Here is a 23,865-nt window from a genome sequence, read left to right on the forward strand (position 1 = left end):
CATGATCCTGTCCTCTAAGATTTGAAATAATAAGCTACAGGATATAGAGAACAAATAACGGTACAATTATAAACACTGTAACTTTTACTCTGAAGCACATTGTGATGAAGAAGATTTTACTACAGGACTCTCTGGGATTGCAGGGAGCTGCAAGACGTGCTGGCGGAGAAGTGGTCGTCACTGCGTGGACGCACGGTGCTCGACTGCGTGCGGATCTACCTGACGTGCACTCGCAAGTGGTCGCTGTTCGGGGCGTCGCTGTTCCAGGCGCGACTGCGCGCACCTGTGCCGCTGCCCCCAGAGTCCACGACTGCCGCCATGCCAGAAGTGGGTGCTCCCCTGTGGATAGCTGCGGCCGAGGACGGTGTATCGCTGCTCGAGCTGAGCACAATGTCACCCCTCGTCAAGTACCCATATGCTCAGGTTAGCTGACTGTCCCGTACCTTCCTACAGTGTCAAATGTGTGAGCTGGTTGACAAGAATAATGCTTTTAATGAGGTTACGATTTGCTTGAGGGATTTTAGTTTACACTGACAATATCGTATCACTTAGTGAAACTCTCTCTCTCTCTCTCTCTGACACACCCACCCACCCACCCACCTACCCACCCACCCACCTACCCACCCACCCACACACACACACACACACACACACACACACACACACACACACACACACACACATGTGCACGTGCACAGAGGGGGTTGGGGAGGGAGGGGGGGGGGAGAGAGAGAGAGAGAGAGAGAGAGAGAGGGGGGGGGGGGGGGATGGTATTTGCGGTCAGTTATTAGAGTGGACTATTTAGGATGAATTGTGAAATTCACAGCTACAGTGCCAGAAAGGGAAGTGATTTCCATATAGACTATGGTCCAGGATGGGGTTTTACTCTTGAGCACAAGCAAAAGTCTTATTACATGTTGCTGGTAGACATCAGATAGGAAGTTGGAAAATCCACTTGCCACTCACTATTAACATTCCACCAACCTTTATATCTTTCATTGCTGATAAAGGAAGAATAACAAAGAATTATTTTTCACTATTAAATATATTTATCTGCAGTGCTGGAATTTGTCTCCAGAAGGTAAAAACTGGAGAACTGTTCTGTCTGTTTGTAACAATGTGTCAAATATAGAAGTTAAAGATTAATAATAGCAATATTTTACATTAATGATGCATGTAAACAGTTGACTGTCTGGCTGCTGAACTTAATAAACTTTCATCAAGGGAAAAGGAATGTGAAGGGCAGGGAAGAGTAAAAAAAATAAAATTGCACAAACGTTGATTCTGAAACGTTGAATCTCTCTTGATCCACAGACTGGCTGATTCTTTCTTGTGGGCATTGCCTATACATTTTATCCTTTCTATTTCCTGCTTCCTAACATTACCCCCATCAACCCTTCATTTTTTATGTCCCAGTCACTTTCAGAATTTGAACTAGATCCTCCTCTTCTGAATTCAGTATTGTTGTTAGCATCTAAATGAAAATTCACTTGAGGAAACTATAATTTATGAGACAAGACTCTAGCCAATGCTTACCAAGTACTATCAGTAGGCAGCTAAACAATCAACTGTATTTCTCCAACTTGTGTAAAAAATAGAAATATGTGATTATCTGCTAATAGGGTTGACAAGTCATGGCAGAACAGTCGCAGAAATTTCCCTGCTAGAGCTTTCTTTGTGATTTTTTTGAATAAATTGGTTAAAATGAGTGTGCTGTTATCATAATCATGAATTAAATGTTGTTAGGTTGTCACGTTTGGAGGCTGCCAGGACGACTTCATGCTTGTCGTCGGCTCTGACGAATCTGGAGGGGGAGCTTCTCAAAAGATGCTTTTTGCTCTTAGCAAACCAAAGGTAACATATACTAATTCTGCAAGTGAATTACTTCTGTTTCTTAACTCTGTGAAGTGTCTGTGAAGAGCAGTTTGATTTAATTTTTAAGAGTCATTGAAATTGGCCTTGTCAGTCTTTGTACGGATGATTATCTTATAACAGTAGGAAAAAAAATGACACAGCCTTTACTAGAGATCTCTCTGTTCAGATCACCTATGGATGAAATGTTAGGAACAATAAAGTTTTATGGACTATGGCTACTTGATAGCAGCTCTAACTGTACTATCATAATGACAAAAGTGGCAATAAATCTGATATTTGAGTTGCAGTACTAATTTGGTACAGGAAAACTGAGAATGTTAACAATATTAATGAACTGTTTGTCATGTTGTGTTACTGTTTTTTGACTTGGAACTGTGTCCTTCACCATGACATGCTCCATAAAAATTGACCAGCTCAATGGTTGTGGACAAATATATGGTCTAGGGAATTGATGCCCTACTAGTTGTTCTCAGCAATGCATTTAACTAGGTGAGTCATCAGATTCTAATATATACACTGTGATAGTCTAAGTAACAGAATCTTACCTTGGCAGTAGGAAGCAGAAGGCACTATTAGAGTTCTGGATTCCAAAGGTCTACTGAATTTTCTGTGCTCAGACCCTTACTGTTTGTAATTTATGTGAATGACTGTGTAGTATCTTGTTATAAAAATCTGGTCTTTATGCTGATGGTACCACATTCATTGCAACTGGAAATGATGTAAAGGGACAGAGGAAAGATAGACTTAGAATGTCCAATACGTGCTTCAAATATGAAGAATTAGCTGTAAATCATAATAAATGTGAAAATATAATCTGTAGTTTATGTAATTCTAACATTGATTGTATACTCATTAATCTGCTGCATTTACACTTGAATCCTAAATTAACATGGATCGACCACACATATCCTAAATATATTAAATTATCCACTGTCATATAGTTGTTGCTGTTGATTGTGTTGTGGTCCCCTGTCTGAAAACTGATTTGATGCAGCTTTCCATGCTACTCTATCCTGTGCAAGTCTCTTCATCTCTGAATAACTATTGCAGCCTACATCCTTCTGAATCTCCTTACTGTATTCATCTCTTGGTCTCCTTTTTCAACTTTTACCCCCCACACTTCCCTCCAGTATTGTATTGCTGATCCCTTGATGTCTCAGAGTGTGTGCTATCAGCCAGTCCCTTCTTTTAGTCAAGTTGATTCATTAATTTCTTTTCTTCCCAGTTCTCTTCAGTACCTCCTCATTGGTTACATGATCTGCCCATCTAATCTTTCTTCTGTAGCACAACATTTCAAAAGCCACTTTTCTGTTCCTGCCATAGCTAATTATTGTCCTCCTTTAAAGACACTATCCATTCTGTTCAGTTGTCCTTCCAAATATATTGCTGCCTCTGACAAAATAACAATGCCATCAGCAAATCTCAAAATTTTTATTTTGTTTCCCTAAACTTTACTTCTTTCTCCAAATTGTTCTTTGGTTTCCCTTACTGCTTGCTCAGCGTACTGATTGAATAACATCAGGGATATGCCACAATCCTGTTTCAGACCCTTCTCAAGCAGTGCTTCCCCTTCATGCCACTTGATTCTTATAACTGTCATCTGGTTTCTGTACAAGTTGTAAATAACCTTTCACTCCCTGTAGTTTACCCCTGGTACCTTCACAATTTCAAAGTGTGTACTTTTGTCACCACTGCCAGAAGCTCTCTCCAAATCTACAAAAGCTATAAATGTAGAGTTGCCTTTCCTTAGCCTAGCTTCTAAGTCATAGTGTCAGCATTGCGTCACATATTTCTACATTTCTCTGGGATCCAAACTGGTCTTTCATAAGGTCAGCTCCTACCAGTTTTTCCTTTCTTCTATTAAGAATTCTTGTTAGTATTTTGAAACCATGGGTTATGAAACTGATAGTTTGGTGACATTCACATCTGTCAGCACTTGTTTTCTTTGGAATTGGAATTATTACATTTTTCTTGAAGTCTGAGGGTATTTTGTCTGTCACATACATCTTGCACACCTCTTTTGTCATGGATGGCTCTCCCAAGGTTTGCCATAGCTCTGATGGAATTCATCTCCTTCTGGGGCCTTGTTTCAACTTGGGTATTTCAGTGCTCTGTCAAAGACCCTCTGTATACTCCTTCCATCTTTTGGCTACCCCTTCTTTGTTTACGACTGGTTTCCCATCTGAGGTCTTGATATTCATACAGTCACTTTTCTTTTCTTGAAATGTCTCTTTAATTTCCCTATGGGTGGTATCCATCTTGCCCCTTATTACATATGTTTCTCTATCCTTACATTTGTCCTCTAGCCATTCCTGCTGAGCTGTTTTGTACTTCCTGTCAATCTCATTTTTTAGACATTTGTTTTTCCTTCCACCTGCTTCATGTGCTACATTTTTATATTTTCTCCTTTCATCAGTTAAATTCAATACCTCCTGTGTTAGCCAAGGAATTCTACTAGGGCTTGTCTTTTTATCTATTTGTTCCTCTACTGCCTTCACTCTTTCATCTCACAAAGCTAACAATTCATCTTCTACTGTAATCCTCTCCCCTGTTTGGGTCTATCATTGCCTAATGCTCCCTCTGTAATCCTCAACATGTCTGGTTCTTTCAAATTATCCAGGTCCCATTTTCTGAACTTCCTACCTTTTTGCAGTTTCTTTAGTTTTTAATCTACAGTTCATAATCAATAAATTGTGATCAGAGTCCACTTCTACCTCTGGAAACACCTCACATTATATAATCAATCTGAAACCTTCCAGTTCCTCCAGCTCTCTTCAAGGTATGCAACCTTCTTTCATGATTCTTAAACCAAGTGTCAGCAATGATTAAAATATGTTCTATGAAAAATTCTACCAGGCAGCTTTCTCTATCATTCCTTTCTCTCAGTCCATATTCACCTATTATTTTTCCTTTTCTTACTCTTCCTACTACTGACTTACAGTCCCCTCTCACAATTAAATTGACCTCTCCCTTAACTATCTCAATAATTTCTTTTACCGCATCATACATTCTTTCATTCTATTAATCATCTGTGGAACTAGTTGGCATATAAACGTGTACTACTGTGGTTGGTGTTGGCTTTATGTCTGTCTTGTCTATGATAATGGATTCACAGTCTTGTTCATAGTAGCTTACTCACATTCCTATTTTCTTATTTGTTATTAAACCAACTCATGCATTACCCGTATTTGATTTTGTGTTTATTACCCAGTACTCACCTGACCAAAAGCCCTGTTCCTCCTGCCAACAACCTTCAATAACCCCCTCAACATTTAATATCAACCTAACTATTTCTCTTTTTAAATTTTCTAACCTATTTGTCCAATTAAGGGACCTAACATTTTACACTCTGACCTGTATACTGCTAGTTTCGTTTCTAGTTTTGTTTTTCCTGATGATGAAATCCATATACTTATTACACAAACTTAAAGTATGAGTGAGTGCAAGTATATTGTTTAGTTTGTATTATGCATATTATGCATTCTGGCACAGCCAAATGATGTACTGCAACACTGTTTTGGGGCAAAAAGTTCTTTTATTTAGCAGAAGAAGGAGGTGTTTTAAAAAATAATGTATCCTGTAAGCCACTGTTCAAGAAACTGAACATCCTGGCAGTCTTGTTGCCTGCTCTACACAAAAGAAAACCAAATTTAAGGTGGTCATAATACACGTCACAAAGAAATGACTGACCAGCTCTTTATCAGTGTAATCAAGAATCGTAACAGCTGCCTGTAATTGAAGTTATGTGCACTGCCATCAGCACACATTAACTCATTAAAAACCTAGGACTATGTCGATAGTGCAAAAGAAGACCTCGCATTTTAACTTATACTCCTTGTATGTTTGTGTGTAAATCTGTGTGCTTTAACTGTTATCTTTGTTATCATATTATATTATTGTAATATGTATTATTTTGTTTCGTACTATGACAACAGCAGTAGCATATAAAATGCTTGATAGCAGAAAAAATTTCACATAGACATATAGAGATGGCTTTTAAAGCTCAAAATAATGAGTTCCAAAATTTTGAAAATCACCAATAATAAAATCCTAAGTACACTCGTGCAGTGGACTTTGACAAAAATATCCTGGAACATGACGTAATTTTTTAGTTTCTGTGTAGCTTTGAAGTCTAATCATTTATTTCAAAATGGTTTCCTGTGAACATAAATCTTGGGGGAGCTGGCTGGAGCACAGTGGATGTATTTACCTCATGCAACTGATGAGCACTTGTCGCTCAGCTGATGAGCTGTCATCACTTTCAGTCTCTAATGTATTAACATCACATTCTTCTTCACTATCTGAGATACTAATTAAATGTCAAACTCAGGATCACTATAATAATCCTTTTTTGAAACTATTGCCTAAATAACAATACATGCCAAGTATCCAAAGCAGCACATAGTAAAGACAATATTTAGTGGCAACCACCTCAACCAAAACATGACAGATAGGCTACAAATGTCATACCAGATGTTCTCTTACTGCAATTTTACATTTCTGTCAAAATAATAAAAATGAGATAACTCGGGTTTCATGTTAAGGGGTTAAAAATGAAACTGAAGCAGCACACTGTGTTTATAAAATTCATAGGAGAATTGTGGAATTCATCCATTTCCCTGTAACATAGACAAGTTGAAGTTTAAATAACAAACCGATTACAAAAATGAGGCTTCATTATATCAAAACTTTCTGCACATTCTTTGAAAGTTTGCCAGTCGAGCCTGGATTCACACACAAATTGTACGAGACAGAGTTCTGTTCATAGCTGTGGCACTATGATTCAGTTCATTTGGCTTCACTCCGTGGAACCTGTTGCAGATCCTGGAGCTGACACTGCTGATCGCTGACTACATGAATGCCATGGGTCACACGCTGCCTGGCACGCCTCAGATGGGGACACTCACCCGCAATGGCTCCCACCGCTCCGTCCGCGGCCGTGGAGCCACGCAGCAGCAGTCTCAGGCAGCTCCACCGGTGAGTCCCATGGCTGTCTGCATTCTTTGTCTGTGTCCGTACTCTGCAGAATGTTGTGAAGCACGTGGTGGAGGGCGCTTTGCACAGTATGGCATTTCGGACTCCTTCCAGTTCGATTTTTGGGTCATCTGCAAGAAGAATAACTGTTGACGTGCCTCTGTGTATGTAGTAATAAGTCTAATATTTCTAAATTGGTTTTTCACTCTGCAGCAGAGTGTGTGCTGTAAGAATAATATGTGGTGCTCACCCATGATCACCTTGCAGACATTTGTTTTGAGGAGTTACACATTTTGACTACTGATTCACTGTATGTTTCTTCCCACATGAAGTTTGTTGCAAATTATCCACTGCAGTTCAAAGAACAATGATGTACATAATTATGACACTAGAAGAAAAAACTGGACAAGTGTGAGTTGGGTTCACTCTCTGAGGGTTCTGTATAAACTTAATTATGTATGAGGAAGATTGGAGAGTAACACGCCAAAAAGTTTAATAGGTAAAAAAAAAGTTAAATCTTTTACCTACTTTCCTACATAGTCACCAACATTCTCAGAACACCTTCCATCATTGTACCAGTTTCAGTATATTTGTAGAAGTCTATTTGGTTGGAGTATTGCTGTCTGCAGAATGCTGAATTCACTTTTGCATCTGTCGCAAAGCATTGGCCGACCTGGAATTTCTTCATGGGACCAAACAGGTGAAGGTCCAATGGTGCAGGGTCCAGACAGTATGGTGTATGCTGGAGCACCTCCCACACAAATTTGGCAATTTTCCCTCAGACAGACGTGAGCACTGTCGTGAAGGAGTTTGACATCGTCAGCATTAATGCCGTAGTATTCATCACGAAAGGCACAATGTAACTTAACCAAAGTTTTAATGTAGGCTGCAGCATTCACAGTGGTCCCAGGTTCTATGAAGTCCACCAATAACACACCATGCGTTTCGCAGAACACTGTCACAACCACTTTCCTAGCAGACTCAGTCACTTTGATTTTTTTCATACTGGGAAACCAGCGTGTTTGCACACTATAGAGGCCAGCTTGGTTTCAAGCATTTAGTGGTGCACCCCCGTCTCATCAGGAAGTTCTGCCCTTCTGCAGCGTAACGCATTAAGTGACCCTAGTTTGTCATTATTCACTGGTCCTTGCGATTGTCTGTCAGGTTCTTAGGCATCCAGTGAGCACCAACTTTATGAAATTTCAGCATGTCACTGCACCATAGCAAATGTTGAATTGTTGCAATAAGATTCGCAATTGTACTTTCTGGCTATTCAAAATTATTGCTTCAGTGGCTTTGACATTCTGTGGGGTTGCAGCTGTTATCACTAAGATTCAGGTGGTCCTCTTGGAAAAATGCACAGCACTGGCAAATACTGCTATGGTCCATACAAGTCATCTCCATACATGCCCCTGTGAATTTCATTCAGTTTATGCCCTTTGGCTCACAAATATTGAACTACGTTTCATTGCTCTTCACAAATTGGCTACAGTAGCATGCATTCCATGTTTGTTTCATAGTTCAGGCTTCCATCACAAGAGGTGCAGATGAAAACAAAATACCTTGTGTAGTGCCAATTTCAAACTATATTGTCGTGAAATTTCAACGTAGCAGCTGCAGTACCAGAGGGAAAGAATTATTGTGCATTACTTTCCAATCCTCCCTCATGTATAGATAATAATAATTGGCTCTGTTTGACGCCACTTCAGTGTGTTGCGTATCCCTAACCTACCACAGTCATTCAACTGGAGAAAGGGGCCTACAGTTTCATGTGGAATCTGAACCACATGTTGTTTCTGGCAACTCCTCACTTCATTCAGAGGTGAAGGCTAGCTTAAAATGAAGACTGAATAATCTGTGGTTCAACTGAGGTTCTATCCCCCAATCTCTCAAGTTTCCAGGTGAGCACTTTACCGCTACCACCAGGCCCAACATGTTTTTTGACAGTTCATTTGTAGGTTTTTATGAGTGAGTTTATATTATAATATGTGACATATAAGGCTGTATCATTAGATCACATTGACTTAAAGGTTAAATTATTTACACCACCAAGGGACCATAGATCTTAGTGGGTGATGTAAATTTCAAGTTGATATTCTACCTGTTTCTCTGAAAAAGTGGTATTAACTGATGGTCAACAGAGGGACAACAAATGGCAAAAAAATTATGCGATATAATTACAAATTAACAGTTTTCAGATTCTTTCCTGTAACTGTGCTGTTAAACTTTGCTACTTGCAAAATTTTATGATTCTAGGTCAATGAGAAGTACCTACAGATTACGATGAGTGATTAGCGAGCATCAAAACGTATGATGTAAATTTCAACTTGATACCTCTACCCGTTCTGTGGGAAAAGGGGTCTTGACAGTTGTGCAGACAGACAGAGAGACAGATAGGCAACAAAGTGATCCAGTTTTACCAGTGGAGGTACAGAATCCCAAAAATGACATTCATTATGCCACATTAAGGTTGTCTTTAGCACAAAAAGGGATGTACAACGCTTGCAACCAAAATTTTTGACCATTTACCCAATGATATAAAATGTGTGACCCACAGCAGAGTAAAATCTTATAGCAAGCTGAAAAGGTTTTTCCTTGACAACTCGCCCTGTTCTACAAAGGAATTTCTATTATTGTAATGTGTAAAACATATGGGTTGGAATTACTAACTAACCTTTGTATGTTAAAGTAAATAAAGATCCCACTTGTAAATGACCACGAAATAAATTGTGATGTGCATGTAAAACATGTCATTCTATATCATTACAATTTATCGTGCAAATGATCCGCGGAATGTGAAACTAACCAACTTGGAACGTTCTGACAGATCAAAAATGTGTGCCAGGTTGGACTTTGAACTCAGAACCTTTGCCTGTCTGGTCTGGCACACAGTATTAATCTGCCAGTAAGTTTCGGAACAGTCCACACTCCTGTGTAGAGTGAAAGATTTGTCTATAAAGAACCACCTTGTTTATGGTTCAATCATTTCCTCACAATGTCCTTTCCTCTGGGGGTGTTGTTTCTGCTAGGTATGCAGGCGAACTGCTGTAGGTGGGGGGTAGGAGGTGGAGTACTGAAGGTGGTAGAACTGTGTGTGTCATGTCTGGATGGCTCAGTTGCTAGATATACTTGCCTGCTAAAGGCAAAAATCCCAGGTTTGAGTTGCAGTTTGGTGCACAGTTTTAATCTGTCAGGAATTTTCTGGTCTCATTTTATTTTTTTAGTCCCTGTGGGAATGAGACTTAGGTTGCTGTAATATATTCCCAGACTGGTCCCTTAATAATGGTTTTACCACTTTGTAAACAGGGTGCATGGGATATTTGGTCTTTTTCAACATATTTGTGACATTCTCCCATGTGTCAGATTAACCTGTAACAAGTTAATGCACCCATCTTTGTGTAAATTCATTATTCTCTGTTAGTACTCTATGTTACGGGTCTCGCACTTTTGAGCAATGTTCTAGGATGGGTCTCATGTGTATTATGTAAGCAGTATCTTTTATTGACTGTCTTTTCCTGGTATCTTACTAATAAACCATAGCCTGCCACATGCTATTTCTGTGACTGAGTCTATGTGATCATACCATTTTATATCCTTCCAAATTGTTGGACACAGGTATTTGTTTGAATTATGTGATTCCAATTCCGACTCATAAATATTGCGGTGATAGTGTATTATTGTTCCTATTTTCAAGAAGTGTACAGTTTTACATTTTTGAACATTTAATGCTAGTGTATCTGGTGTCAGAAGGTGCGGAAGTTGAATGTGCGCCAGAAGGTATGGACCTGGATGCATAGTAGGGTCTCTGTGTTCTGGTGTGTGCCTGCACCTTGAGCTTCGCCATATGAGTGCGCCACTCTCCGTACCACTTGAAGTACAGGGCCAATGCATTTTCCGCGGTCATATATTTAAGTGGCTGTGTGCCGTTACCCCGTCAGTCTGGTACTCGCCGTAGTACGCGTGTGCGTCTTGGCCATACTGTGTTCCAGTTCCGTGTGTTGAGATACATACTGTTGTTGTTTGGAGTGTCCCTGCATTTCGGTCGTAGTGTCTGCCATCCCCTACTTGTTTGCCCATCCTGTTTGTTCATTGTTAGTAATACCTCCAGGAGCTCCCCTGCCTGTCGGCTTTGCATCTCCATTCTCTGCCATGCATCGCTCACCAATCACTCGTGGCTTTAACAGTGGCGACGAGGTGAAAGGTTCAGTAGCATGGAGGCTACGTTTGTCTGTCTCCTGGAACAACAGCAGAAGCTCATGCAGCAGCAGCAGTGCCAGTTAGATGTCTTACAGCAATCCTTGCAGTTGCTGACGCACAAATTCACGGCACGGGACACCCTACCACACCAGCCCCTGGGTGTCTCGGTTTCTGATGCTTCCCCAAGTCCGCCATTGTTTCCACCCTTTAATAACTTTAAAGAAGACTGGAAAACATACTGGCATCATATGAAACAACATTTCACAGTGTTTCAGGTCACAGATTACTCCCTACAGCAGTCTTTGTTCTTGTCCTGGGCATCCCCCGACACATTCTTTCTGCTCCGCTAGTTGGCATTGTTGTCAGACCCCATGGCTCTCTCCTTTAACAAGATATGTGTGCTGCTGTCTAACTACTATTCCCAGAAATACCATGTCATTGTGTCTCAGCTTGAGTTCCACCAGTACCATAAACGGCCCAGTCAGTCATACTGTTCTTGGGTCACGTGCTCGCAGGGTCTCAGCTGCAAATGCACCAATCAGCATTGCAAAATGTAATATGCAGATCCTTGATTCGCAATGTTGTCATTCAAGTGTCACCCGATCGGGGGGTCTGCACGGCTGCATTGAAACTTGATAACCTCTTGCTGGAAGACATCACCCAAGCAGTGAACAAGCATCTCATGACGAGGCCCCAGGTGGCAGCAGTAGAGTCCTCCCTACAAGCGTCTCCCTCACACTGTCAGTGTCGTACAGCCCACAGAGAGCAACATCGTTGAGACTCCTCCTTGTCCGACACCGCTCTGGCTTCAGAGCCGCTGGTCGCCCCTTGTCAGCTCTCACGTTGCTCACTTCTGTCTTGCCTGCAGTGCTTTTTCACCCACTCTTGCACAGACTGTCCCCATTGCTGGAAGACATGCACACTCTGTCAGAAAGATGGCCATGTCCGATCTGTCAGTTGCAGCTGCTCAACCAGCTCCAGCCCCTCATCCACAGGACATCAGTATATTGTGCACACGCTGCAATCAGTCATCCCACTGGATGCCCCATTGATGCGGATACCCCAGTGATGCATTTTTAACGTAGACGTTCATTTCCAGGTCAACATGGGGGCAACTGTCTCTGGCGATGTATACACGGGTGGGTTCCTCGGAGCTTCCTCCCACCTCTTGGAGATTGTTTACATATGTTGATGGTTCTTTCAGCCTCCGTGGGCAGTTCTTGGTCTCAGCCACCTACAACCACATTCCCTGTCTCCTGACCCCACAGGTGGCTGACCATCCCTCAGCTTCGAACATTTTTGGAGTTGATGCTTTCACACTGTTTGGCTTTTTGATTTCTGACAAAGTTAAGGTCATTTCCACTGCCATCCTGTTCCAGGACCTCGATGATCTATGCTTGACCTATGCCTCTCTACTTCAGTCTGACTTAGGGTGTGCTTCAGAATTCCAGGAGCCCATTGCTCTCTGACCAGATGCTCAGCCACAGTTCTTCCAGGCTCCTTAACCCATTCTTCTGGCCTTATGTCCAGCAGTCAAGCAAGAGTTCGATTGACTGCAGGCTGCTTGCATCATCGAACCTGTGAAAGCGAGTGCTTGGGCAACGCCGTTAGTGGTGATCAGGAAATGCAATAGCTCCCTTTACCTGTGTGGGGATTTCAGTGTTACAATCAATGCACAGTGTCTGGTTGAAACTTATCCCATTCCCCGGCAGGAAGACCTTCTCGCCAAACTTGGGTGTGGCAAGTACTTCCCTAAGATCGACCTTGCGGAGGCCTACCACCAATTACCCTTAGACGAGGAATTCCAGAACATCGTTGTCACCAACATGCCTTTTGGATTATATAAACACAAGCACCTTCCATTTGGTATTTCCTTGGTGCTGACCATTTTCCAAAGGTACCTGGAGCAGCTCACTCAGCCCATCCTGGCTTGTGTCAATTACCTCAATGACATCGTGGTCACTGGTCATACATGTCACAAGCATTTGCACAACCTCAGTACCTTATTTCATGCCCTGCAGGCCACAGGCTTATGCTGTCCGCTGGAAAAGTGTAGTTTCTTTCAACTGGAAGAATACTCTGAACACTGGCTCAGTAAAGACAGCATTCATCCATCGGATCGCAATGTCGTGGCCTTCAACTCCCCAAGGGTTTATCTGACCTCCAGTTTATTTTTGTGCAAGGTTAACTACTACTTAAATCTTTACCCCAGGCTACTGATGTTGCACAGCCCTTCAATCTCTTGCATCGCAAAGGGGTGCCTTTCAACTAGACTCCTGCCTGTGATCAAGTTTTTCTCTGCTTGAAAACTATGCTCAAATTTGCCCCTTGCCTGACTCCCTTCTTTCCAGACTGCCCCTTCGCCCCTTGGTTGTGGAGGCCGATGCTTTGGCCTATGGTATTGGGGTAGTCGGGGCTCACAGGAATGAGGATGGCTCAGAACAGCACATTGCGTATGTGTCCAATATGCTATCCCCAGCACAGAGGAACTATTTATTCTCAGATTGAGAAAGAGGCTGTGGCAATTGTGTTTGCCATTCAAAAGTTTCACATCTATCTCTTTGACACAAAGTTCGCTCTCCTCACTGATCACTAGCCTTTGGTTAACCTATTTGGCTCACAGACACACACCTCCCAGAGCGAACTGCTCAAGCATCTGCAGTGCTGGGAGCTGTTCTTATGCAATTAGACTTATGTTTTCTGATATAAGCCCATCTCTCAGCCTTGCCGGATAGCCGTGCAGTCTCAGACACCGTGCCATGGTCGTGCAGCTCCCCCCTGTCAGAGGTTCAAGGCCTTCCTTGGGCATGGGTGTGTGTGTTGTCCTTAACATAAGTTAAAGTAGTGTGTAAGCCTAGGGACCAAAGACCTCAGCAGTTTGATCCCATAGGAACTTACCACAGATTTCCAAATTTCCCACGTCTCCACACTCCAAAGCAGATACCTTGTCATTTCTCCCCTTGGGCCCTGATCCTAAGTTTTACCAGCAGGGAGTCCTCTGCTTTCACATTGATTTGGCCCACCAAGATACACTGGACAGATTTCCCATCATGCTGCACAGGTCACCTCTGCCACCCCATTTTGTGGCAGGTTCTCCACTATGTGACCCATGGGTGGCCCACCTATCTGACTCATTGGTTGAAAACTGAATCCAGCCCCTGGCAGAACATCTTACAAAGGCTCTCAGTTGTGACGGGTGTCCTTCTGTTGGCCACGGAGGCTGACACCCATTGGGTGATCATCCCACCCTATTTGCGTCACAGCATCCTATGCTTGCTACTCTGGGGGATGTCCCATATAAAGTCATTGGCTCGCCATCATGTGTATTGGCTCAGCATTGATGGTGGCATCGAACACTTGGTCCATGGGTGCACGGTGTGTGCGTATCACCCGGCAAGCCCTTGGCAATCATCTGAGCCCTGGCTCACCCATTGCTGGCCCTGGGACTGCATCTATCTCAATTTTTGGGGCCCGTTCTCGGGGTCGATGTGGTTACTCATTGTGGATACATACTCCAGATACCCATATGTGGTGTGCATGGCATCCACCACGACTGATGCCACACTCACGGCCTCGGCTCAGGTTCTCGACTTCAAAGGCCTGCCTCATACCTCGGTCTTCTATAATGGCCCCCAACTCACGACAGCCACCTTCCGTGCATTCTGTGAGGCCAACGGTATCAAACACATCCACACCCCTCCGTTCCATCCATCCTCAAATAGTACAACTGAATAACTGGTTAGGACATTTAAACAACAGCTGACAAAAGCGATCAAATCCTCTGCCACTACATCAGCCCTTACATTATTCCTGAGCTCTTATCACACCACGCTGATTGATGATCATAGTCTGGCCGAACTCCTCCATGGGCGGCAAGCACAGACCCTGCTCCGTCTGCTAATACTGTCACCTTCTGAGCCCTGCTTTTGACCCTCTCAGCACTACATCCCAGGGATGGCCGGTGGACCTGCTTGTAAGGGGGCAAGGTTGCTTGGTCTCCCGCCACAGTAGCCGTTAGCCGTGACCCATGGGCAGCATGTGTCATTAGTATAGACACAGAAGGGGCTTGATGCTGCCACCATAACCAACTCCAGTTTCATACCCCTTCATGGCACCCATCCCCCTCCCTCCCCCCCCCCCCCCCCCCCTTCTTCTGGTGTGCACGCACGAGGCCCTCAACCTCAAGTTGGCCCCACTGCCAATGGCCAATGGCTCCCCACAGTCACGTCGGCACTCCTTCCCGCATCCACAAGGATCATAGACGCCATACAATGCCCTGCCTTCCTGACTTAGAGTGTGCTTCAGAATTCCAGGAATTCCATCGCTCTCTAGCCAGATGCTCAGCCACAGTTCTTCCAGGCTCAACCCATTCCTCTGGCCAATGGATTCCACGGACTGCCCTCCCAACCAGCCAAGGGCAGTCGACAACACAGGGGTCTCCCTCTGTTCCCTCCCTCCACCCACAATGCCACTGTCTGGGGCGTTTCCACCGCTACGCAGAGGTTCTGGGGAAGTGGGATCTGGTGTCGGAAGGTGCGGAAGTTGAATGCGTGCTGGAGGGTATGGACCTGGATACCCACTAGGGGTCTCTGTGCTCCGGTGCACCTGCACTGTGAGCTTCGCCGTGCGAGTGTGCCACCCTCTGTACCACATGAAGTCCAGGGCCAATCACGTTTCCTGCGGTCACGTATTTAGGCAGCCACGTGGTGCTACCCCGGCAGTCTGGTGTGTGCAGCTCAGCCGTAGTGCATTCCAGTTCTGTGTGTTGTGCAGCGAGCTTCGCTGTGCGAGTGTGCCACACTCTGTACCATGTGAAGCCGGCAGCCAATCGCATTTCCCACACTCGTGTACCTAGGTGGCCGTGCAGTGTTACCCCGGCGGACTAGTGCTCGCCGTAGTGTATGTGTGTGCATCTTGGCCATGCTGCATTCCAGTTCTGCATGTCGAGATACATACTGTTGTTGTTAGGAGTGTTAACAACAACAACAGTCTCACCGTGTTTATCACCTCAGTTCTTGCTTGCTTGCCTCATGTGGTGTCTTGGTCAATCGTAGTGTCTGTCATCCCCTACTTGTTCATCTGTCCTGTTTGTTCATTGTTAGCGATACCTCCAGTGACTCCCCCGCCTGGTGGCTTTGCGTCTCCACTATCTGCTGTGCGCTGCTTCCTGGTTGCTCACAGCTGTAACAGTTTACAGTCTTTGCATTCCTTTGAAATCTTATCAAGATCTTACTGAATAATTGTGCAGTTTTTTGAGATAGTAGTTCATTATAAATAACTGCATTAAACATAACAAGTTTGTGGTTACTATTAATGTTGTTTGCCAGTCCATTAGTATACAACATGAACAGCAAGGGTCCCAATACATTTTCTTGGTGTATGCCTGAAGTTATTTCCACTTCTGTTGATGACTTTCAGTCCTAGATAATGTGTTACATGCCTTCTACCAAGAAATTATCAATTCAGCTACAAATTTATTTTGAGGGGAGAAGCTAAAAGATTGAAAGTTTCTGCACTGTTGTACTCATATCCTTGTTTGCAATGCCCCTGGTTCTGTTGCAGACACTGTAGACAGAGGCTTGTGGCAAAATTATCAGAATGGAAGTAATTGAATGTGGACTCTATTACGTGAGTCACATAACTGAATACGACAGTGCATGTTCTTATGCACACATTCTTACACTTTTCAACGAACTGAAGCAAAACATCCTCCAGTTTATTTCAGCAATTTGGGAGTAGTGCAAGGCTGACTTTTATAAGCAGCATCCTTAACATATCCCCAGAAAAGGTGAGGTGTGGGTATATCAGGAGATAAGTTTTCTATGTAAACACTGTTAGAAATCTGAGGTTTAGTTGGTTGTGTATGTCTTAGTACTGTCCTGCTGAAACCTCATGTATTATAGCTATTATTCCTATAGTGCTTACTAATTGCAGTCCTCACTGTTCAAACTACCCTGAAAGAATGCAATTATTTAATTGTCATTCTACATGAAACTCCCATTTTTGGAGCTTACAGAAGGGATTCATGTAGAAGTTGTGGATTTTGCACTGTCCAAATCTGTGAATTCTCTGCATCCACATGGTCATCAGTGGGTAAATGTGCCTTGTGAGACCAGAACCTGTTACCACATTTTTTCCCCTCTGGTGTTACAGTTGACATTAACTACTGGTAGAAAGCGACTTCCTTTCAGTTGTTCTCAGATATCAACTTGTGAACCAAATCAGTTCTTTACAGATGCATCTTTAATCACACAGCCACTACATACAAAGAGACCAAACTGTCTGAAAAGGCACCATGTAGACTTTGCGGGAGTTACAGAATGTGCAGCTCACACATCAGTTGACTTATGTGGCCTGGTCACTTTTGGCTGCGTCTGCATTTCCTGTCTTCTAGAACCTACCACTCGGTGAACCCATTTGACTCATTCACATCATGGTTTTCTATTGAAGCGTTTTGACTCTCAATATAACTGACAGATTTAATATACTGGGAAACAGTAAATACTCCCTGCAGTGATGTGTAACACATTTCTTCCTCAGTTAAATAAGGATCATCCCTAAAACAAAGAGTGAGCATTCTACTGTATGCTTGCCCTGATGGTGAAGCTGTGGTAATGGCACAGCAGGAACACTACTGGGAAGACAGTAGATTAGTTTCTTTATCAAGTTTCCCAACATGTGCTTTGTTGGTGTTAAAAATTGTCAGCAGAATTGTTGTATGTCCATACCATGTGGCCCACATTGCCATTACTGCAGAGCATCTGAATGTTTTCAAAAGTGTCAACTGTATGTAAAATAGAATGTTGGAGAACTTTTACAAAGGAATGTCCCCATGGGTGAGTTCAACTCTTTGCAGCTGTTCGTACAGAGGTGTGGGTTATGGTCTCATGTATCACACCCTGCAGCCATTCACCCTGGTGAGCCTTTGGTGAAAGATAGTTTCAGAATTTCATGTGATCCACTAGAGCCTTCAAAATAGCACCAGTGTTATAATGGTGCCATAGCCTAGTGGTTAAGTAATTTGGCTGATATACTGAAGATTGTGGGTTCAAACCCTGTTGCCTGTAGTCTATTTGTTTTTTACACCTTTTACAGTGACCATTATTTTTATTGAATTACTGTCATATCATTGTAATCATCATATTAATTTTTTAATTTGCTTTCAATATTTCTTCCTCTTATTCTTTTTTTTCATTTGGAATCTTTGCCCATGTGATTTTAAGTATTTTTAATTATTTTGGATCAGACACTGGAAACTCCAGTTTGGAATATCAACAAAATTAGGAAAAGAATAGATTGCTACTCAACGTAAAGATGGCACATTGAGTTGCAGTTTGGTCAAAGGCTTCTTCAGATAAGAAAACACACACATATATTCACAGAACAAGCAACTTTATGCACACACCATTGCCTCCTCCAGCAGCTCGAACTGGAATGCCAGTTTTTATTAATTATTTATGATTATATTTAAATATTAAAAAATACCAGTCTGTTAGCTCAAAAGTTAAAGACAAAATTATCTATTTGTATTGGCCGTGCAACAGTGTCAAAATTTATTTTTCATTGCAAGTTGAACATTTGTTTGGATGGTAACTGTCATACAAACAATTAAAACTTAAATTTTTCTCGCACCGTGCACAAAATACCACAGATGAAGATTTAAAACAAAGAAGATTTCATAAATAATACAACATTTGAGCAAAATGAGTAATAGAAATAATTATTGCAATAACATCAACAAAAATATAAAACGATGAACAGAAAGTAATTAAATCAAAGTAAATACATAAAAAATAATTAAAATCACATGGGCATAAATTCCAAATGAAAGTAAAAATCAGAGTAAATAAAACAGTTAATACGAAGATTAAAGTGACACAGTGAAAGATTAAAAACAAAAACAACTTATGTTTGAGCCAATTAACTGAATAAAAATAATGATCAGATTTGAATATAATAGAGGGAAACATTCCACATGGGAAAAATTTGGTATGTTGATAGAGACAATAACAAACACAAACACACACACAAATTTCAAGCTTTCGCAACCCACGGTTGCTTCATCAGGAAAGAGGGAAGGAGAGGGAACGACGAAAGGATGTGGGTTTTAAGGGAGAGGGTAAGGAGTCATTCCAATCCTGGGAGCGGAAAGACTTACCTTAGGGGGAAAAAGGGACAGGTATACACTCGCACACACACACACACACACACACACACACAAACACACACACACACACACACACACACACACACACACACACACACACACACACATATCCATCCGCACATATACAGACACAAGCAGACATATGTAAAGGCAAAAAGTTTGGGCATTTGTGATTTGTTTTGTTAAAGATTTGTTAAAAAAGATACATTACAACCAACAGTATTTGAACCCACAACCTTCAGTATGGCAACTTAACCACCAGGCTATGGCATCATTATAACACTTGTGCTTTTTTCAAGACTCCAGTGGTTCACATGAAATTTGAAACCGTTTTATTGAGTATTCGCATTCGAGGGCCATCTGAGGTAAACTACTGCAGGATGTGATACCTGGTACCCTAACCTAGATTGTCATATAGGAAGTTTCAAAAAGTCAATTCCATCCCTGGGGACAACTTCTTGTTAGAAAACTAAACACCTAGCAGAACTGTAATTCAGTGGACAGTTAACAGAGTGTAACTCTTGCATTTACCTCAGGCTCCCGGCGGAACAGGCGGGGCGACGGTGTCGACGCTGCAGTCGCAGGTGACGACGTCGACAGGGGCCGGCAGCAGCACCGGAGGGCACGGCTCCGCATCCGGATCGGGTCCGCAGCCAGACATTCTCAAGTCAACGCCCGACCACCAGCAGACGCCAGAGAGACTGCACAGGACCGACTCCAAGAAGCGGGCGCACCTCGACAGCGGCGTCGCGTGACAGTAGGCGCTGCCAGCGCCGCAACTCCACAGTTCCCCCTCTGAGGAGTGTGTACCACACGTGTGGAAACAGTAGACACACCGAGTCGTCTGCCACTTCTTCGAGTAGTGTTAAAGTAGTTTTGGACTCGGAACTGGGAGAGAGATCTGTGCCGGAGCTGAAATCAAGACAGTGTTAGTCGGACTGACAAATGCATTAGTAGAGAGGACTTTGTAAATAGGTTAGCAAACAGAATTGCAGCAACAGCTCTGCTTTTTTGTATAGCAACAGATAGCTTTTATCTGAATTATTGCTTTTTTACGAGTTATTGTGCAAGTCATACTAAAGATCGGTAGCTTAGGTTGTAATCTGTAGCAAAAGTGATGCTGAAAAGGAGTGAAAAAAATTTAAAATTGTGCATAAAAGGTGTATTTGTAATCAGCGAGAATGTGTAATTTGGAGAGTAGTGGGGGGCTATAAACTTTTGAATCGTTACGTGAGGCCTGTAGCAGCTTGTGCCCTTTAGGAATAACACAGTTTGTCAGCCAGATTTGAGTTAATATTAATTTATGGTATCTTAATGTGTCAACTTTAAACCCCACAATGGGAACTCATTCTAATAAGTTCTAGCAGAAGACAAATATCTTGAAATAAACATTTTGTTCAGAAAGTACTGAACTTTTTTGTGATTTGTCTTGTAGTCTCTTCAAACAGATGCAATAGCCATGCTCAAAGATAACACTACAGAAACTTGCAGACCTGTGTTGTGCTGCACCCCCAAATACCTCTTGAGGTGATACAGTGTATGTCCAGTTAAATTTCAAAAAGCTTCTCTACTCCTATATTAGCAGATTTGCCCAATATTTGTGGACATAATCTTTTGTCACGTAGAATAATATTATGATAAATTACTTACAAAGTGTCAACACCACTTAAGAATGGCATGGGGACATTGAGGAGGGGGGGGGGGGGGGGTTTAATTCATCTGGCATCAAGATATTTTTTTCTAAGTTTTGCTTTGATTAAGTTTAGATCTTCCGTAACTTTCAGTGCAGTTTTAGTCCCCTTTATCAGCAGTTGAACATCAAGAAGCTTCCATTCTTCATTTCTATGTGAGCAGTATTTGTGTACATTACCTCTTTTGGTAGAATATTAATGTGATAAATTTCTTACATAGTGCTAATAAAACTTCGGAATTGTGTGTTTTAAGATATTTGTCATCTGAGTAATAGATTGACATACTAACTTTTTACTTTCTATGATTTGTTCTGTAGGTACTGTTAGTGAGACTGCTTCTCCAAATCCATGGTTTATGATGGCAACAAAAGAAACCAGGGAACATCATTATGTCTCCACTTCAGTTAAAATTAAGAGTTATGATTAGTGATAAAGTATTTTGTTATTTGTAAGTTTGTATGAATCTATGAATTTATAACATTTATACATGAAAAAGAAGGATGTCATTTTGTTATTTCTCAATTTTTAGGAAATGTGTGTTCCATTAGGTAAAGTATAGGCTCATCTGCCAGGTGTTTTTGATATCTTTTAATGCAAAATATGGTGTTAACAATAAAAATGGAAAAATTGTGTCATTAACTAATAGAAATATACAACATAGAAGACCAAACTTTTAACTTTTGAAATGAATGAATCCTTTCTGAGGACATGAAGAAATTATTAGAGAGAGACAGGGGCAGATATACAGAGAGAGAGAGAGAGAGAGAGAGGGAGAGAGAGAAGGGGGGGGAGGGGAGAGAAAGAGAGAGAGAGAGAGAGAGAGAGAGAGGAGAAATGAAAAACATGATTGTAAGGTAGACAGTTCCACATGGAGCTCCTTGATTTAATTGACTGCTAGTTGAGTTTCTGCGAATGTCTGTGACTGTAGGGAGATTGTTTTAATTTTGCCAATATTTTTTTGGATTTATACTCTCATCATCAATCAACCCCTCCTCTCCCCTCTCCCTTCATTGTCTATTTAAATGCAAAAGTCTTGAAGTCTGACCAAACTCAGTCCTTGAGTGATGTAACACCAATTGAAATAGTGAGGTATATCTGTATTAAAAGACAACTGTTGCTGTAACTGGTTTGTGTGCTTGAATTTATACTGTGTGTTTTTACATGAAATCTTTTTTGCTAACATTTATGTACTATGTATGAGATTTTTTGCTGTTAAATGTATGGTATTTTTTATGGTAAATATTTGTAATAAACAGCAGCATCTAGTTTATATTAGAGTACTTTACGGATATAAATATAACTTACCATTTTTGTTGTTATTTGTTTTGCAAATGTATACATTTTACTGTTATTTATTTGGATTTCACATAGCCCAGTCAAAATAGATTCAGAGACTCAGTCTAATAATGAAGCCTCAGAAACTCCAATATTTTGCTCAATGACATGTTTCAGTGTTGCTCTCTATTATTTGCAATGTACAAACATTGCTAGTCATTACAAACGCCATTTTCAATTTGCTATATTAGTATAATTCATCTGAGGGTCATACTAGTCACTGAAACAGAAGTCATTGTTAGGTGCAGGATGGAAAATTGTACTAAGTAAGTTGAGGTGCTGATTTCCCACTGTAGAACAACATTGTTTTGGATTCATTTTCAGTTATGCAGGGTGTTTCACAACTCATGTTACAAACTGCTATAGGTTGTATATAGGACGTAGTAGATCTAGTTTTACATAAGAACCCAAGTCAGTAAACATCAGCCAATAATACCAGAGAGTGTCAAAGTTATAGGTTCCAATGCCTGTAAATATATGTAATATACATGGTGATCCTGTTTTGATGTTACAAACTTTGTAGGATGATGGAGAAGAATAAATGTATCAAGTTGAGATAAGGGTCCCTGTACCAGAAACAAATGAAAAGTTATTAGTGAAAACTGTTCGGATACCTCTGAGTGTGGAATATATGTACAGGTAGTGTTGTTGCTAAGATGTTTGGGCAGCAACTTTCAGAGTATGGTCCAAAAAAAGAAAAAAATGTATAATAAATGTGCCCATCTTAGAAAGTTTGTAACATTATCATAGAATCACCCTGTATATTCATACATTTACAGATATCAAAGCCTATAACTTTGATGCTCTGTAGCATCATACGGGCATGGATTCCTGTGTAAAACTTGATGTGCTAAGTCCCCTGTGCAAACTCTAGAAGTGTGTAAGATGAACTGTGAAACACCCTATATATCTGAAGACATCAATGCAATCTTTTGGTGAAAATTTTGTTAGATATGCTGACATAACAAGCACATTTGTGCTTGTAGCTTATCTCATAATTAGAATTAAAATAAAACAGAATGTTCATTACTTACTTCAGTGCCACTGCTGTGAACTGTTCAAGCTCCAGTGTACTATCCTTAAACAGCTTTAAGCAAAGATACCAGAGAGATAAGAAAGTAACTGTATGTAAATAGAGTCTTAGGGCCTAAAACTTGTAGGTAATATTTTCAGAAGAAGGTCACTCCCAGTTGCAATGTATTCCACCTGATGTTCTGTGTAAACATTTATTTTTAGAATCTTGTGTCCTGTTGTAAGATGATCAAGTTGAGGTGTGGGAGTGAGTACAGTGCTTGCTTGTGAAAAAAATCGATAAAGTGTTTGTGACTTTGACTATATGTTGTGAATATGTTCAAATATTATGCCAAATATATATTATGTAATCTACTCTATCAATCTGGAAATGAAAAATTTACCTATTATTTTGTTTTACTGTCACTTTACCCACAGTAACAACTTATCCTAAAGAAATTCATTGGCTTTATATCATAACCTTCCAGCTATTTCAGTTTCAGAGAAACTGATTTTGTGTGATTGGAAAGCTGGCTAAAGGTCAACTGAAAATTTTTTGAACGACCTAACAGTTTTTAGGAAAACAGATTAAATACAGTTGGTGGTGGAGTATTT

At 41.4% G+C, this 23,865-nt stretch overlaps 1 protein-coding gene across 1 annotated transcript in view; it reads left to right on the plus strand.

Annotated features, from left to right (window-relative positions):
- LOC124717037 (uncharacterized protein CG43867) overlaps window positions 1–23,660 on the plus strand; it is a 594,156-nt gene extending 570,496 nt beyond the window's left edge. The window contains exons 23-26 of the mRNA XM_047243692.1: window positions 144–423; window positions 1,747–1,854; window positions 6,697–6,852; window positions 19,750–23,660. Of these exons, the coding sequence (XP_047099648.1) occupies window positions 144–423; window positions 1,747–1,854; window positions 6,697–6,852; window positions 19,750–19,968 (763 nt within the window). The 3' untranslated portion in view covers window positions 19,969–23,660. The remainder of the gene's footprint in view (window positions 1–143; window positions 424–1,746; window positions 1,855–6,696; window positions 6,853–19,749) is intronic.
- The last annotated feature ends 205 nt before the right edge of the window (window positions 23,661–23,865 follow it).

This window comes from Schistocerca piceifrons, chromosome 9, assembly GCF_021461385.2.
Source record: "Schistocerca piceifrons isolate TAMUIC-IGC-003096 chromosome 9, iqSchPice1.1, whole genome shotgun sequence".
NCBI lineage: Eukaryota > Metazoa > Arthropoda > Insecta > Orthoptera > Acrididae > Schistocerca > Schistocerca piceifrons.